General features: G+C 37.0%; 3 protein-coding genes across 4 annotated transcripts in view; 2 read left to right on the forward strand and 1 right to left on the reverse strand.

The window, feature by feature from the left end:
- SOD1 (superoxide dismutase 1) overlaps positions 1–15,810 on the reverse strand; it is a 1,049,346-nt gene that overhangs the window by 850,417 nt on the left and 183,119 nt on the right. The window contains exon 1 of one of the 2 annotated variants that reach the window (XM_050786101.1): positions 7,164–7,173. The exons of the other annotated variant lie outside the window; for it this stretch is intronic. The gene's annotated coding sequence lies outside the window, so the exon portion shown is untranslated. Of the gene's footprint in view, positions 1–7,163; positions 7,174–15,810 lie in introns of those variants that run through there. 2 annotated transcript variants of the gene reach the window in all.
- Positions 1–15,810, forward strand: part of TIAM1 (TIAM Rac1 associated GEF 1) — a 1,375,699-nt gene that overhangs the window by 739,159 nt on the left and 620,730 nt on the right. The window lies entirely within an intron of this gene.
- Positions 12,044–12,624, forward strand: LOC126951720 (keratin-associated protein 8-1). Its single transcript, XM_050786126.1, has one exon. It carries the CDS (start codon positions 12,098–12,100, stop codon positions 12,287–12,289), a length of 192 nt encoding a protein of 63 aa, XP_050642083.1. The 5' UTR covers positions 12,044–12,097; the 3' UTR covers positions 12,290–12,624.

The following is a 15,810-nucleotide window of genomic DNA, read 5'->3' on the forward strand; positions in this document are numbered from 1 at the left end:
TTGATTCTGATACTGATACAGGAGTCTCCTGTCTTCCCCTTCTATTTATTAAGAACCCTTGTGATGACACTGGGTTTGCCCAGGTAATCCAGGATAATCTCCCTAACTTAAAGTCAGCAGATTGGCAACCTTAATTCAGCCTTGCTGTATAACATACAGGATTAGAATGATGACATCTTTAGGTAACATTATTCTGCCTATCGCAGCCTCATTCTAGGATCAGCTGTTTCAAAGGATCTCATTTAGGAGGTGGAACAAGGCTATGTTTGTAATTGGTAAAGAAGCAGCAGTCACCAAAGGTAACGTGTGGTCATCGCTGTGGTTTGTGTAGCTCACTGCACTTGTTTTTCTCCCTTCTCAGACATGATTACAGAGGGGTGTTATTTTTGTCTCACTCTGTCATCATCACAGTCTGACCTAATCTGATTTGGTGTTCTGGAAGTTGCAGATGGGAAGTAGGGGACACTCTGGTTTACCATTAGTGTTATCAGGGCTGCTGTTTATCTTTCTTAATGGTGCCTTCATTAGCTGACGGCTGTGATTTCCTCATTACATGATGTATTCTGTAGGTTCTTTGAGGTCAAGCACCATGTTTTATTCAATGTTACATCACCTGTGCTTTGGATCCCAGACATTTGATTTTTTTTTTTTTTTTTTTTTTTTTTTTTTTTGAGACTGAGTTTCTCTCTATGGCCCAGGCTGGAGTGCAGTGGCACAACCTTGGCTCACTGCCACATCCACCTCCTCTTTTCAAGCGATTCTCGTACCTCGGCCTCCCGAGTAGCTGAGATTACAGGCACCCACCACCACGCCCAGCTAATTTTTGTATTTTTAGTAGAGACGGGGTTTCACAGTGTTGGCCAGGCTGGTCTCTAACTCCTGACCTCAGGCAATCCACCTGCCTTGGCCTCCCAAAGTACTGGGATTACAGGTGTGAGACTCCATGCCCAGCTGATAAATTTTTTTTTTGAATGAATATAATTATTTAAAACCGTAGAGAAAAAAGCACAATTCCTTGTTACTTAAAATATGGCCTGCAGGCTGGGCATGGCAGCTCATACCTGTAATCTCAGCACTTTGGGAGGCCAATGTGGGAGAATCACTTGAGGCCAGGAGTTTGAGACCAGCCTGGGCAACATGATGAAACTCCATCTCTACTAACAACAACAACAACAACAACAACAACAAAAGCATAAATTAGCTGGACATGTGGGTATGCACCTGTAGCCTCAGCTTTCAGGAGTCTGAGGTTGGAGGATTGCCTGAGCCTGGGGAGGTTGAGGCTGCAGTGAACCATGATCACGCCACTGCACTCCAGCCTGGGCAACAAAATGAGACCCCGTTTCAAAAAAATATGATATGCAGCAGGAAACACTGGCATCACCTTGTGTTTGTTCAAAATTCAGAATCTCAGGTCTCTCCCCTGTTAAATTAGACTCTACACTTTAACAAGATTCTCAGGTGATTTGTGTGCACATAAAGTTTCAGGACTGTTGACTCTTATCCCAAAGGAAGCAGAAAAGGAGATACTTCTCACTGTTGATTTTTAAAAGAACTGATGAAATAGTATTAACATTTTTATCAAGAAAAGGAAGTTTTCTCTTTTTTATTATTTTTCCTATACGTTTGTTCTATTTTTTATTGCTATTTACAGAAAAACCAGATTATGTTTTTTCATTTCCATTGAAGACAGAGGAAAAGTACTTAAAATTGTAGCAGGAGAGCCTTCTATTAGATAAAGGGACATATTTCCAGATTCTAAAGCTTGCTAGGCAGGGAATTCTTTGGGTATTCTATAAAACTAAACATGGTAAGCATTGTTGTCTCTGAAAATAAGCTGTTATTTCTCAGACTCCAATTCCTTTTTAGTGACTTGCCTCTGAGGCTTCTGACATGATCTTTGATAATGGTATTTGCACTACCGTGTCCTGTTTCTTTTTCTTCCCTTTCCAATCATCCTCCCCTCTTAGTAATCTACTTTCCAAGTGTGCCCTCTGATTTCCATTTTGAAGCTTCTATATCTAATGTGCTGCGGTGCAACTTCAGAATTTTTAAGACTTTCCTTATGAACAACCTTAAATTTTAAGAAGGAAATCTTTGGAACTGGTCATACTTTTTGGTTAAATTTAAATTTTATTTTATGTTTAGTTTTGCTCAGCAAAGACTTTGATGACATAATGCTTTGAGCTTGCCATTTCATTTGCTGTTTGGCAGTAACAGGAAGCATTTTTTTAAAGGTTGTCAGAAGGATTTGCCCTTTGGTCTTCCAGAGGCCAACCTGGGTAATGGTAAATGATTTGAAGCATCATGATTCTATTCTTCAGTGACATCGTCTTCACACTGAGGTGGTACAATTGACCATATCTGTTACCCTTTCCACTAACACAGCTTGCAGGCTGGTGCTTTAATTTAAATTTATACACATTTCCAGTTGCTGGCTCTAACTCTGCCTTGGTGTCACAAGAAGAGGACCTTAATTCCTCTGTTTTGCATCCCCAAGAATAGAGAATAGATGCCAAAACTGACCTTCTTATCCTACCAGTGATGAAAAGCGTGCAGCAGAAACATGCCATCCTTTGAACTGCTTTTTCATGTTCATTATAAATCACATGTAAGGTGTTTCTGAACAGAGTCCATGAATCTACCATGCATCCAGGCATTGTTGTGGTAACACGTTATTTCTTAAGAAAACCACATAGGTTCTGCATCAAATGAAGTTAAGCTTCATTAACTAGATGCTTGCTGTGATAATTAACCACACAGCCTCACAAACGTGGCTTATCCCTCAAAGTGCTGTAGTAGCAAGGTATTGAGATTGTGTCTTAAATTAGCCTAAGTCTTGGTCAGCAAGTTCTGATCCTGTCATGTGACAGTTTTTTCTTCTTTTTTATATTGCCTGGCAATTTTATTTGACTTGGTGTGATGTTTGACTTTAGACCAGGTTTCTTGACCTTGGCTCTATTGACATTTTGAGCTGGGTAATTCTTTGTATTGTGGGAGCTGTCCTATGCATTGTAGAATGTTTGGCAGCATACCTGGCCTCTACCTATTAGATGCTAAGTAGCACCCCTTTCCACCCTGAGTTACAACAAACAAAACTGTCTCCAGACATTGTCAAATGTCCTCTTGGGAGCACAGTTGCCCATAATGATGTCACATCAGCTCTATTCTTAGACATTAAGCCAGGCTAAAAGAGTGTCTCTGTTTTCTCCTTCACCATTTCACATTCATCCCATTTTATGTTGTATGTTTTGCTAAAGAGGATGCCTTTTCAGGTACCTTATTAAAGAGCACTGCACATTTCTCAAAGTTTGACTAAAGCACCACCTTTAATGGAATCACTTGGTCTGCTTATTAAAAATGCAGATTCCTTGGCCCCACATGAGACCCATGGAATCAGAATCTAAAGGAATGGAGCTCAGAAATATTTATCTAAAACAAGTATCCTGGGAGATTCTTGCACAGATTAAACTTTTAAAACTCTCATGATATTCTTGTAAAGATTTCAACATTTCTGTGATTCCTGTCACTGCATTTTGTTTTTCAAAGTGATGGCAGCTGGAAGCTCATTCGTTTGTCTTAGTAGGAATGTGTAATAAGATGAGAAAAAGCACTCTCCGTAGTCGCATGCCTAATTGACCAAATTCCAATGAGAGAGTGTTGAATTGTCATATTTACTCATCAGTGATTTTGATGGCAGAATCGTACAATGTTTAGGGTGGCACGTCCCAGGAAGTCATCTCATCCCATTTTACAGTCGGGTCACACTAGGCCTGGAAAAGGGATTTGCCTCAATCCTCACAGCAAGTGAGTAGCCAAGTTAGGTTTAGAATGTTCTTTCATTAATTCGTTCAACTGAAACTTATGGAAAACCTATATTATGCCCAGTAGTGAGTGAGGCAGTGAGGAATCAAGGCTGATTAAAAACACCATTTTGCTCTCCTGGAAACAAGCATGTTAATGAGGCAGACAGATACCAATCACACAAGAGAAGGTTATGTGGCAACTGTGATTAAGTCCTACAGAAACGAGGAAGAGGTTGGCCTACTGTGATGTTACAGATGGGTTCCAGCTAATCAGGAATGGCAGAAAGGTCTCCCAAAGGAAGTGATTGAGCTGGCAAGTGAAGGTTGCATGGGAGTTGATCAGGAGGAGAGGAAGGAAGAGAATTCCGTACAGAACAAACAGCGTGTGTCAAAGCTTGAGAGTGAGAGGAGCAGGCAAAGTTTGAAGAACTAAAAGACAGCAAAACCTAACGAAGAGGGAGTTGAGAACTTTTAGGTCAGTTTAAAGATTAAAAAAATATTATCCTAAAAGCAATAGGAGTAATTGAAAGACTTTTTTTCTTGTTTTATTTCTAAGACTGTTATTGATTTTTTCATTTGTTATGTTGAGGTACATGCCTTCTATTCCTAATTTGTTGAGAACTTTTATCATGAGGACTGTTGAATTTTGTCAAATTTTTTCTCTGCATCGATTGAGATAATCAAATAATTTTTATCCTTCATCCTATTAATGTGTAAAGTATATTACATTGATTAATTTTTGTATGCTGAAACACTCTTGCTTTTCAGAGGTAAATCTACTTGATCATGTGTATGATCTTTTTAATGTGCTTTTAAATTTGGTTTGCCAGTATTTTTGCATCTATGGTCATTAGGGATATTGTCCTGTCATTTTATTTTCTCATAGTGTCCTTGACTGACTGGTATTAGAGTAATACTGGCCTCATAAAATGAGTTTGAAAGTGTTTCTTCCTCTTTAATTACTTGAAGGACTTTGAGAAAGATTGGTATTAGCTCTTCTTAAATGTTTTATAGAATTCAATGGTGAAGCGATCTGGCTCTGGATTTTTCTTTGTTGGAAGATATTTTATTACTGATTCAATCTCATTATTTGTTATTGGTCTGTTAAGATTTCCTATTCATGATGTACTCTTGGTAGGTGGGATGTTTCTAGGAATTTGCCATTTACTGGAGGTTATCGAATTATTTTGGCATATAATTGTTCACAGTAGTCTCTTATGATCTTTTATATTTTTTGAGTATCGGTTATAATATTTCTTCTTTTATTTCTGATTTTGTCTGTTCCCTTGTTTTCTTAGTCTAGCGAAAGGTTTGTCAATTTTGTTTATCTTTTAAAAAACCAACTCTTAGTTTTGTTGCTCTTTTCTGTTTTTTTAGACTATATTTCAGTTATTTCTGCTCTGATCTTTATTTCCTTTTTTTCTTGGTAACTTTGGACTTAGTTTGTTCTCTTTCTTTTAGTTCCTTCAAATATAAATTATGTTGTTTAGTTGAAATTTGAATTTTTCTTGATGTAGATTTTATTGCTATAAACTTCTCTCTTAGAACTTTTGTTGCATTCCAAAATTTTGGTATTTTTTTTCTTTTTTTTTTGGTGTGTCAAGATATTTTTCAGTCCTCATTTGACCCACTGGCTGTCCAGGAGATGTTGTTTAAGTTCCTCATGTTTGTGAATTTTCCAGTTTTCCTCCTGTTATTGATTTCCACTTTCATACAATTATAGTTGAAAAAGATGCTTGATATGATTTCATTCTTCTTAAATTTGTTAAGACTTATTTTGTGGCCTAACATGTGATATGTACTGGAGAATGTTCTGTGTGTGCTTGAGAAGAATGTGTATTCTGTTGCTCTTGGGTGCACTATCTGTGTACATCTGTTAGGTCCATCTGGTCTAAGTCCAAGCACAATGTTTCATTATTGGTTTTCTGTCTGGATTATCTATTCATTGTTGAAAACGGGTATCGAAGCTCTGTACTATAATTATATTTCTATCTATTTCTTTTTTCAGATCTATTAATATTTGCTTTATATATTTAAGAGTTCTGAGGTTGTGTGCATATGTATTTTATAATTATTGTATCTATTGATAAATGTACCCCTTTGTCATTAAATAATAAGCTTCCTTGTCGCTTGTGACAGTTTGTGACTTAAAGTCTATTTTGTCTGATGCTACTTCTGCACTCCTTTGGTTTCCATTTGCATGGAATATCTTTCTTCATCTCTTCACTTTCAACCTGTGTGCATCTTTGAAAGTGAAGCGAGTCTTTAGTGGGCAGAACATAGTTGGGTCTTATTTATTTTCATTCGGCTGCTCTATCTTTTGATTGGAGCTTTTAGTACCTTTACATTTAACATAATTATTGACAGGTAAAGACTTACTGTTGCCAATTTGTTAATTGTTTTCAGTAAATCCTTTGTTCCTTTCTTCTCTTGCTGTCTTTGTCAATTGATGATTTTCTATAGTGGTATGCTTTGATTCATTTCTCTTTGCCTTTTGTATAACTACTACAGGTTTTGCTTTGGAATACCGTGAGCCCCAGATAAAAGTCTATTTTAAACTGATAGCAAGTTAACTTTGATCACAAATACTGGTGCACTTTTGCAGCCTTCCTGACACTTTACATTTTGATGTCAATATTTAAGTCTTTTTTTTTTTTAAATCATGTATCCACTGACAAATTATCCTAAAGTTTTTAAATAATTTTGTCTTTGAATCTTTATCCTAAAAGTATAAGTGATTTGTTCATTACCACTACAGTGTCAGAATATTCTCAATGTGACTATGTGCTTTCCTTTACCAGTGAGTTGTATATTGTCATGTATTTCCATATTGCTAATTAACATCCATTTCAGCTTGAAGAACTGCTTGTAGCATTTCATGTAAGGCAGGTCTAGTAATGATGGATTCCCTCAGCTATTGTTTGGGAAAGTCTTTGTCTCTCCCTTATTTCTGAATGACTACTTTGTCAAATAAAGTGTCCTTGGCTGGCAGTTTTTTTTTCTTTTAGTACTGTGAATGTATCATTCTATTCTCTCCCGGCCTGGTAGGTTTCTGCTAAGAAATCTGCTTAAACTCTTGTGGAGGTTCCCCTGTATATGATGAATCTCTTCTCTTGCTTTCAAACTTCTCTTTGTCTTTGATTTTTTGAGAGTTTATTTCTAATCTGTCTCAGTGAAGTCTTATTTGGTTTGAACCCGATCATAGCAGGATTTTTAAAGAGGGAGGCAGGAGGGTCAGAGTTAGTAGCAGGAGATGTGACAACAGAAGTGAGAGATTGGAGTGATGAATGGAAGTGGCCACGGGTCACAGAATGCAAATGCCCTCTAGGAGCTGAAAAAGGTAAGTAAAGGAATTATCCCCTCAGTCCCTGCAGAAGGAGCCAGCCCTGCTGACACCTTGATTTCAGACTGCCGGCACCCAGAACTGTAGGGATAATAAATTTTATGAGGCCCACATTATCTCCTGCCTAAGTTAGTGTGATGGCTTTTGTGGTAACACTATTGATTATTAATCCAATGACCATTTCTCTCTCCCTCTTTCTATGCTTCCGGAGCCTGCTTCACACCATTAAGGCAGAAATGCCAGATGCACACTTTTCCACCTTTCCTTATAACTCAACCATGAGGTGTGACTCAGTTTTGGACAATGGGCCCCAAAGGAAATCCATGGCAAGACAAATGTGAAAGATATTCCTTCCTGAAACAAAATGAAGAGGAATTGTTGAGAAGAAGCCCTCTTTCCCTTCCTGGTTTTGGATGTTGATGTGTAAGAATGTGAAGCATGCACCTCCTGAGGGAATCACCGTGAAGCCAGCCCTGAACACTGACACTGTCAAGGCCTGAAGCAACCCTGGAATTACTTACGTTCTCATTTCCTATTATTTGTGAAAAATAAATTCTTTCTGTTTAATCAACTTTCAAATGGGATTTTTGTTACTTGCAGCCACAAGCATTTCTAATAAAGTTTTAAACAGGTCTTTCTACCTCTGGGGTTTCTTTATTCTAATGCATCCTCCACAGTCTCAGAGTAGTGATATTTCTAAGGTGTAAAATTGATCATGTCACTCCCATCTTAGTGTATAAAGTGGCTCCTTTCCTTCCACAACACATACAGTCACAGGTGCCCCCTGACTACCTTCCTGGCACCACCTTCCATTAATTATTCTCTCATATCCAAGGCTATGATCCCTCTGAATAATTTGTGGCTCCTGGAAGACACTTGGCTATTTAACATCTTTGAAACTCTGCTTTAAATTACTTCCTCTTTCTGGAATATTTCCTAGATCCAACTATATTCTAGCCAATGTCTACCAGTAAAATATCCCTTTTCAAGACCCAGTTTATGTATCTATCCCCTTCATGCTGAAACATTCCTGCAAGTAGCCCCTACTTCAGGTAGAATCATCCACTGTGTCCTTTATTCCCAAGTCTACAAGGGGAAGCCTCTACAAGGGACTTCTAGGGTAGAACATATAACAGGTATTTCATTTATTTATAATTCCTCATTTAATTACCATTTCTCATTCATCTTTGGATCTCCAGCACCTACACAATGTCTGGAACATAATACACGCTCAATAAATGTCTGTAAGAATAGATGTTTAAAAAGATGAATGGAAGATAATTTTTATACTGTATGGAAGATAATTTTGTATTGTATATATCACTGATATATATTCTAAAACTCATTTAAAACATCCCATTCTATCGCATGAGCCTGAGAGGCAGAGGTTTCAGTGAATCAGGATCATGCCACATACTCAGCCTGGGTGACAGAGAGAGACTCTGTCACAAAATAAACTAATCAAAAACAAAAACAAACCCCCAAACAAAAACAAAAATAAAAACAAACAAAAACATTCCATTCTAATTTAGCTTTCATTTCTAATAAATGTTAATATGCTGAAGGTATAAACATTATATTTGAAGCCGATATGACAGGGAAATTTTTACTGTGCACATTGTAATTGACTCTGTTTCTGAAATTTGTACACAATATATTTCCTGCTCCCTTGTAGAAAGTCAAAAAGCAGAATTTTTTCTTATCTTTATGTCAGGTCTTATTTGAAATCAAAGAAATATGAAAGGTTAAGTCAAATTATTTATTAAACAGCATTTTAGGATTGTTATTAAAAGAGAAGAGGGTCATGAATTTTATCCAAGCCAATAAATATCTAACAATGATTAGTTTATTACCGTGCCATTTAACATGTGAGGATATATTTTTCTCTTTTGTAAACTTTCAAGTTACATAGCTTATTTGGGGGAAAATTTACAAAAGGATATTTTAACAGCAATTGGTTTGAAATGCTGCTGCTTTCTACTGGGCTGCCTCACAATCACATTTCCCCGCATGTTGGATGGCATTAGAGAGGCCATGGATCTTTTCAGGATCTGGTTAAGGAGAAGCTGAGTCAGTGATATGTTCAGTTTGGGCACGGTGGGATATATTTATGTGTTTTGCAGCCACTTCTGTATCTAATTAAGCTACTTCTAGCCATTCTTATGTGGGAATGGCTCCCAGGAATTCTTCGACCACTCTGCTGATCCACCCAGAATGTGTGATGTGAAAATGCAGGACCAGAGGCCCTATCTTAGCCTGAGTTTTTCCCGTGGCATACAGCACAGGATGAGTAGTGGAGGGGAGAATAGTTTGAAATGATGGAGCCAGAAGCTAGCCTGTGGGAAAGAAAACTATTATAGTAGTGTGCCAGGCAATTCATAATACAAATAATATTTTTTCTCTGAATTTTGTAATATTTGTAACTTTTGGTAGTTTTTTTTTGTGATTTTTTAAAGCATCTCAACAAATATTTACTTTTGTACTTAATTTTATATTTGTTACATTGTATACTTTTTAACAAATGGGCTTTCAAAAATTTGTACTTCCAAGCTTTATGAAATCCTGACTCTTTCTTTGATAAGTCTATTATCAGAAAAAAGCTTTCATAGGCTCAATATAGGATTAAATTCGCTATTAATTTTTAAATGACTTGTTGATAAATGATATATCTCCCAAAATTTTCTTTTGTTAGAATTTTCTGTAGACTTTCTAGAGAAAATCCAAGCTGTTCTCTGTAAATAGGGCTTAAGTTTTAAAAAAGACAACATATTTTAATTACTATTCACGTACAGAGCTAGGTTTTGTGCTGCAGAAGGCAAAACTAGCATCTTGTCAGATTGGGTAGGGAAAATTCATTTAAATAGAGCATCATAATTGACCTTTGGCAATATTTATTCAAAAATTTTAAATTTTCCGTTAAACAATGCTATCTTTTGTCTAAATTTTTTCCCCCTAGCATCAGCTTTTCTATCATGAAATATAGCAATGTGATGCCAGTAGAAACAGAATGTAAATCATTCTATGATTTTTAGGGAATGATCTGTGGTTGAATACCTTTATGTTTTGGGAATAAATCTAATTTCAATTCCCTGAACTTGTTTAGCTATAAGCCACATGTCGTGTTTGAATTTTAATTGCTGAATCCCCATAGGTAGGCATCCAGGTTTGCTCACGAAGCAGGGTAATATAGCTGTTTTCATTCTCCAGAATGTGATTATTACACATTGCATATCTGTATCAAAACATCTCATGTACTCCACAAATATATAAACCTACCATGCACCCACAAAAATTAAAAATAAAAAAATTGAGGCCAGGTGCAGTGGCCCACGCCTGTAATCCCAGTTCTTTGGGAGGCCGAGGCAGGAGACTTGCTTGAAACGAGGAGGCAGAGGTTGCAGTGAGTCAAGATTGCACCACCGCACTCCAACCTGGGTGATAGAGCAAGACTCCACTTCAGAAAAAATTACATATATGTATATATATATATATTTAAAAATGCCTCTGCTGTAATCTATTTTTCATTAATTAGATTTAATTAATTAATTTAATTAATCTGGCTAGTACACTGGCATGGTTTTGAATTTTCCAAGAGTCTCGTCTTGTTCTTGGATTCAGCCTTTGCTCCCTAGCCGCTGATAGCAGGGAGCAAAGTTACCTCTGGGTTATGAATTAAAATCTGGGGGAGCTCATGTGTAATACATATCTGTTTTGTGGCCTTCTAGAATGATTCCTATTACCTCTGTGCCTATTTCTGTTCCATGTGCCCTCTTTGGGTATTTGTTCTGTAAGTTCTCTACTAAGTGCCACTGTAAGAAATCTTAACACAGGTGTCTGGGAATAATATATCAGGTCTTACATGATCCAAGATAGTTTTGATCAGCCTTATCCCTCTTTTAACTCATGTTTGAGAACTAACTCTCTGTTTAGAGAGGCATAACTTTCCTTTTTTATCCTGGGGTACACGATCATTCTAAAAGTGAAATAACTGATTTCATATTGTCATCTGGTCCTTTATAATATCATCACATTTGTCAGACAATCTGGTTTCATTAGATCTAAGAGAAAAAACATTCTAAATCTTACCATAAATTTTTTTATTCATTTTTCTGTGTTTACCTTATTAGTTTCAACATTTAGTTTAAAGCATGTTTCAGGTCAAAAAATTAAATTTGTTTGACAATTCAGTACAAGGATTAATCCAAATACTCCATTTTAAAATCTCAACACTATTAATTCGAGCACTCTTCTAGAAATGTGATGTTAGGTATAGTTTAGGAGGGGACTATGATTAAGATTACATTTTTAACCAGTTTCCCAAACACGGTAGCTGTAGACAGAGAGAGAGAGAGAAAAAAAAAAGAAAGACTCTTTCTCACGAGTTTTATTGTACTTGTATTTCATACTCCAAAGAAGAGAATCCTTGAAGCATGTGAATACTAAGACATGCTTTAATTTTGAGAATTTTGAGATAAACTCACTATCCATTTGTTATTTATTAATGTATTTAATACCTATTTATCGAATTCCAACTGTGTGTTGTGGGAATTCAGAGAGCAAGAGGACTGCATAACAGTTAACAACCTCAGAATATTTCTTGATATTATATGCCTGCTTGCAGAGAGTTATACAGGGTCTATAAGACAGAGTGCTTTGAAGTCCTGGCAATAATTTTTTTTTTGGAAGGGAAATAATTTGTTTAAAATCATCTTCTTGCTGCATTGTATCACGAGAGCTTTCTTAAGCCACTGTAAAGCCATCATAAGCAAGAGCAAAACAAGTTAATGAGCTTTTAAGAATGTAAATTGGTGTCAAGAATGAAAATGAGGGCTTTGTGTTTTTCACCACCCACCAGAGCCAGGATATATAAAGAAGGTTCTGAGACCAGGAATCCATCCCACTGACGAAACGCACTCCTCTGCTACCTAAGCCCTCCACTCCCGACACCATGCACTGCAACAACTTCTCCGAGGCTGTCTTCCCAGGATGCTACTGGGGCACCTATGGCTACCCGCTGGGATATAGTGTTGGCTGTGGCTATGGCAGCACCTACTCCCCAGTGGGCTATGGCTTCGGCTATGGCTACAATGGCTGTGGGGCTTTTGGCTACAGGAGATACTGGCCATTTGCTCTCTACTGATTGGCTGAAATCCCCGAGGCGTAGAATCTTCTCTCCCCTGAAGGCTGAGCAGCACATCTCCAGGATCCCCCCGTATCCACTCCTTCATTCCTCATTTGCTCATCAACCTCAGAGACACTGCCTTCCAACTTACCTCCAGTCCCAGGGGAGGAAAATGAAAGAGGAGACGCTTCCTCAAGCTGCCTGCCCTGGCTGATGTTCTCTGGGATGTTTTTGGAAACTTGACCTCCTACTTGTCATACACTACTTTTGAAATTTTCATGACACTCATGACTTGTCATGATGAAGTCATGGCTATGTCTATCAAAATCTCAATAAATTTATCTTAACTGGTATAATATTCTCATGCTAGAGTGAAGTTTCCTTTCTTGGTGTGTGGCATATTTTCTGTTACATTGGGAGTGGTGGGGGGAAGTGAATTTCTTTTTCTCACGTGGGCATTAGGAACAGTGAGAAAGCAAAGAATTATTGATCCCGTGTGATTAGCAGGTAAGAGGGTGGGTTGCAGGAAACGAATAAAAAGATTGCCTGTTTGAACCTTCTTAAAATTTTATGATGCCCACCTCCAACCCAATGGAGCGCCATTTATTGCTCGGGGTGCCCTTCTTATCTCACTACTACTTCTCCTCCGTGAGAAAACCCAACACAGGAGGAACTTTTTCAGTCACTTCCATGTTAGTCCAAATGGAACCCACTGCGTTCCCTTTCCCAGGGACTAAGGATTATAGACAAAAGTACCATGTCCCCTAATGAAGGATTCTGGAGCATTGAGTAATAGAGAAGCCACAGACATCCTCTGGAAATCAGAGTTTTTTAGGTGAAGGGATAAACCTCCTGTATCAAACTATCTAAGGTGTCTATTTTGTAGCTTAGAAGCATCCAGGTTATTCACAACCATGGCAAGTTTCTTAAAGAATCAACAGCAGATAACGAGTTTCACTCTTAAAATATATGAACTGTATTGAATATTTCTGAAGATATATCAGCTTTTCTCTGTGTTCCTTTAGAGAACAGAGCAATTTCCTTTTATAAGCCAAATAAAAAATGTCTCAATCCTTCTATTGAAAACATATTACGTATAGTACAAATATTCTTGGTGGTAACAAGATTTGGCTTAACCCTGCTTTTTTATTGAATATGTGCAAGTGATTATATTGCATATAGTTCACTTTGTAGTTAAAAATATAAAGACTATTTGGAGAGGTCATTTCAGAAGAGAGTGTTTTCTCCACCATACTTTATCTAATGTATATCTTTAAAAAAAAACCAGGAAATATTTGTTCATTTTCCTTTTTCGCAATAGTAGACAAAGTTACAGCCAACAAAATCTCCAGTTTGCAACTTTCTAGCAGCCACGTGTTGATTCATGTTGAGAACTGTGAATTAATTAAACATGCAGGTTAAAATAGAACAGAAAAAGAAAAGCGGGATTTTTCAGAAATTAAAGCATCAGATCGAAATTAGAAGGTTATCAGTCTGTTCTGTAATGATGACTGACTTATATAAAAATTTGGGCTTGAAGGGACCTCAGAGAGCACCTCATCTAGTGTTTTGGAAATTTCAGTATGCAGCTACCTGAGTAGCTGATTTAAAATTTAGATTCTTTTGCCTTGCCCCTGGGGATTCTGACCCAGTATATCTGGGGTCAGGTATAGAAATTTAAATTTTTAAAAAGCTCCTGATGGCTTCTAGTACAGGTGGTCTGAGACTCACACTCTAAGAAGCACTGTTTCAGGTCATCACAGATGTACACTACCCACCCACCCACACCATTTATTTATGACACTGAGTCTTGATAAAGGGAAGTCTTTTACTCAAAGGTGCCTAGCACATCTCAACAAGACAAGGACAGAGGAGGGAAGATTCTTTACATCCCCAAAGGAGTACAGGATGTACAACATCTGTATTTAGAACCTTTCAACTTGAGTTAGCATGTGGTTGCTAGAAAGTTCCAAACTGAAGAATGCATTGGCCGTGATAATGTCTACTATTTTCAGACAGAGAAATAATCTATTAGGTAGATATCCAGTAGTCTGGTGCTGAAGGCTTAGATGCCATGACCTGCTAAAAAGAAAAAGTATGTTATGTAAGGATTTTATAAATTCACTTTTTCCTATTGCATAGAAATGACAAATTCCTAGTGTGCCTACATTATGTAATATTATTTGATGATTATTTTTAAAAACTGAGATTCAGTCTTTTCAAATGCATATACCCAGGTCCCATCCCTGCACATTCTGATGGGAAGATCTATGGGGTCTGGGGATTTGTATTTAAAAACATTCCTTTAAGTAATTTGGTTTTATGCCATCAATTTAGAACAATTACAGGGTCTGTTTCATGGCTGTTCTTTCCCATCTTTTTTAGTTGTCTCCTTTTATTTTGAAATTAAAAACCAGATGATTCCTCCATATTTATATAGAATTCATAAAAATGAAAACAGTAAGTAACATATTACAGGTAAATTTAAGAAAAGCTTGGAACGAACATTTACTGCTACATTTAAGCTTAATGGTAGTCTGTAAAGAGTGTAGTTAGATATTTGTTTCTAATCACTTTATCAACTTTGGTATTGATCTGAGCCCAGTTTAGTGCTCTGTGCATAATAGAAACTCAATATATGTGACTAGATTATCAGACCACTTTCCTCAATAAACACGAAAAAGATGTTAAACATCTGTTTGCTACCCTCTTGCAATGCCATTCTTTAATTCACAGCCATTTGTGGGTTGGAAGTTCAATGTCTGTGCATTTTATGAGGTAGGTTTATCTCACAAAGTCACACAGGAAGCATTGTTTTGATTTTCTATTTCACCATTAATTGCTTGTTTCTTCTAATTGAAAACCAGGCTGTGTATCTTTAACATTTCCCTGCTGAATACAGTTTATATAACTGAGAACTTGATTTGAATATTAAAGGCATCCTATGCATAGAAGAATCTTCTAGAGAGACCCCCAGCAAGTCTAATTAGACCTCCTTTCCTTATCATTAGGCTTCCCAATCCCTTGGCTACTCTGAAGTAATAATTCACCAGTGGTAACTGAATATATAAATGTTAATTTGTATTTACCCATTTGATTCACAGGGGAGGTTTAGAGTCCTACAGAATTTTTCATGGCTAACTAGGATAGATAACATGTTATATGATATCGTATTTAACATTTCTCATGTACTCTCTAAAGACTATTTTGAAGGGATCTGACATCTGCCCTCTGTTACAAGGTTGGCAGAGAAACATTCTCCACATGGCATCCTTTACGTGACCAGTGTATTTGATGACACTCTCCAACAAAGGTGTTGACCATAACATTATGACACCCAAAAATGTGAAGATAATAGAGCTGTAGTGAATCTGATAAAGGCAGAGAGTTCTGTACTATATTCACATTATTCTTGCATATAAGAAATGACCAAATAATTTGCCCTTCCTCCTGTTTTTTCTTTTCCTGCACTGTCTTCCCTTCTGCTTCTGTATCTTTCTTCAAGATTATATTCTCTTCCCTTAGATCTTATTATAGTA

The sequence above is a fragment of the Macaca thibetana genome, chromosome 3, assembly GCF_024542745.1.
Source record: "Macaca thibetana thibetana isolate TM-01 chromosome 3, ASM2454274v1, whole genome shotgun sequence".
NCBI lineage: Eukaryota > Metazoa > Chordata > Mammalia > Primates > Cercopithecidae > Macaca > Macaca thibetana.

Coding starts and splice junctions, on each gene's coding strand:
- LOC126951720 (XM_050786126.1), top strand. CDS start 12,098: ATGCACTGCAACAACTTCTCCGAGGCTGTCTTCCCAGGATGCTACTGG.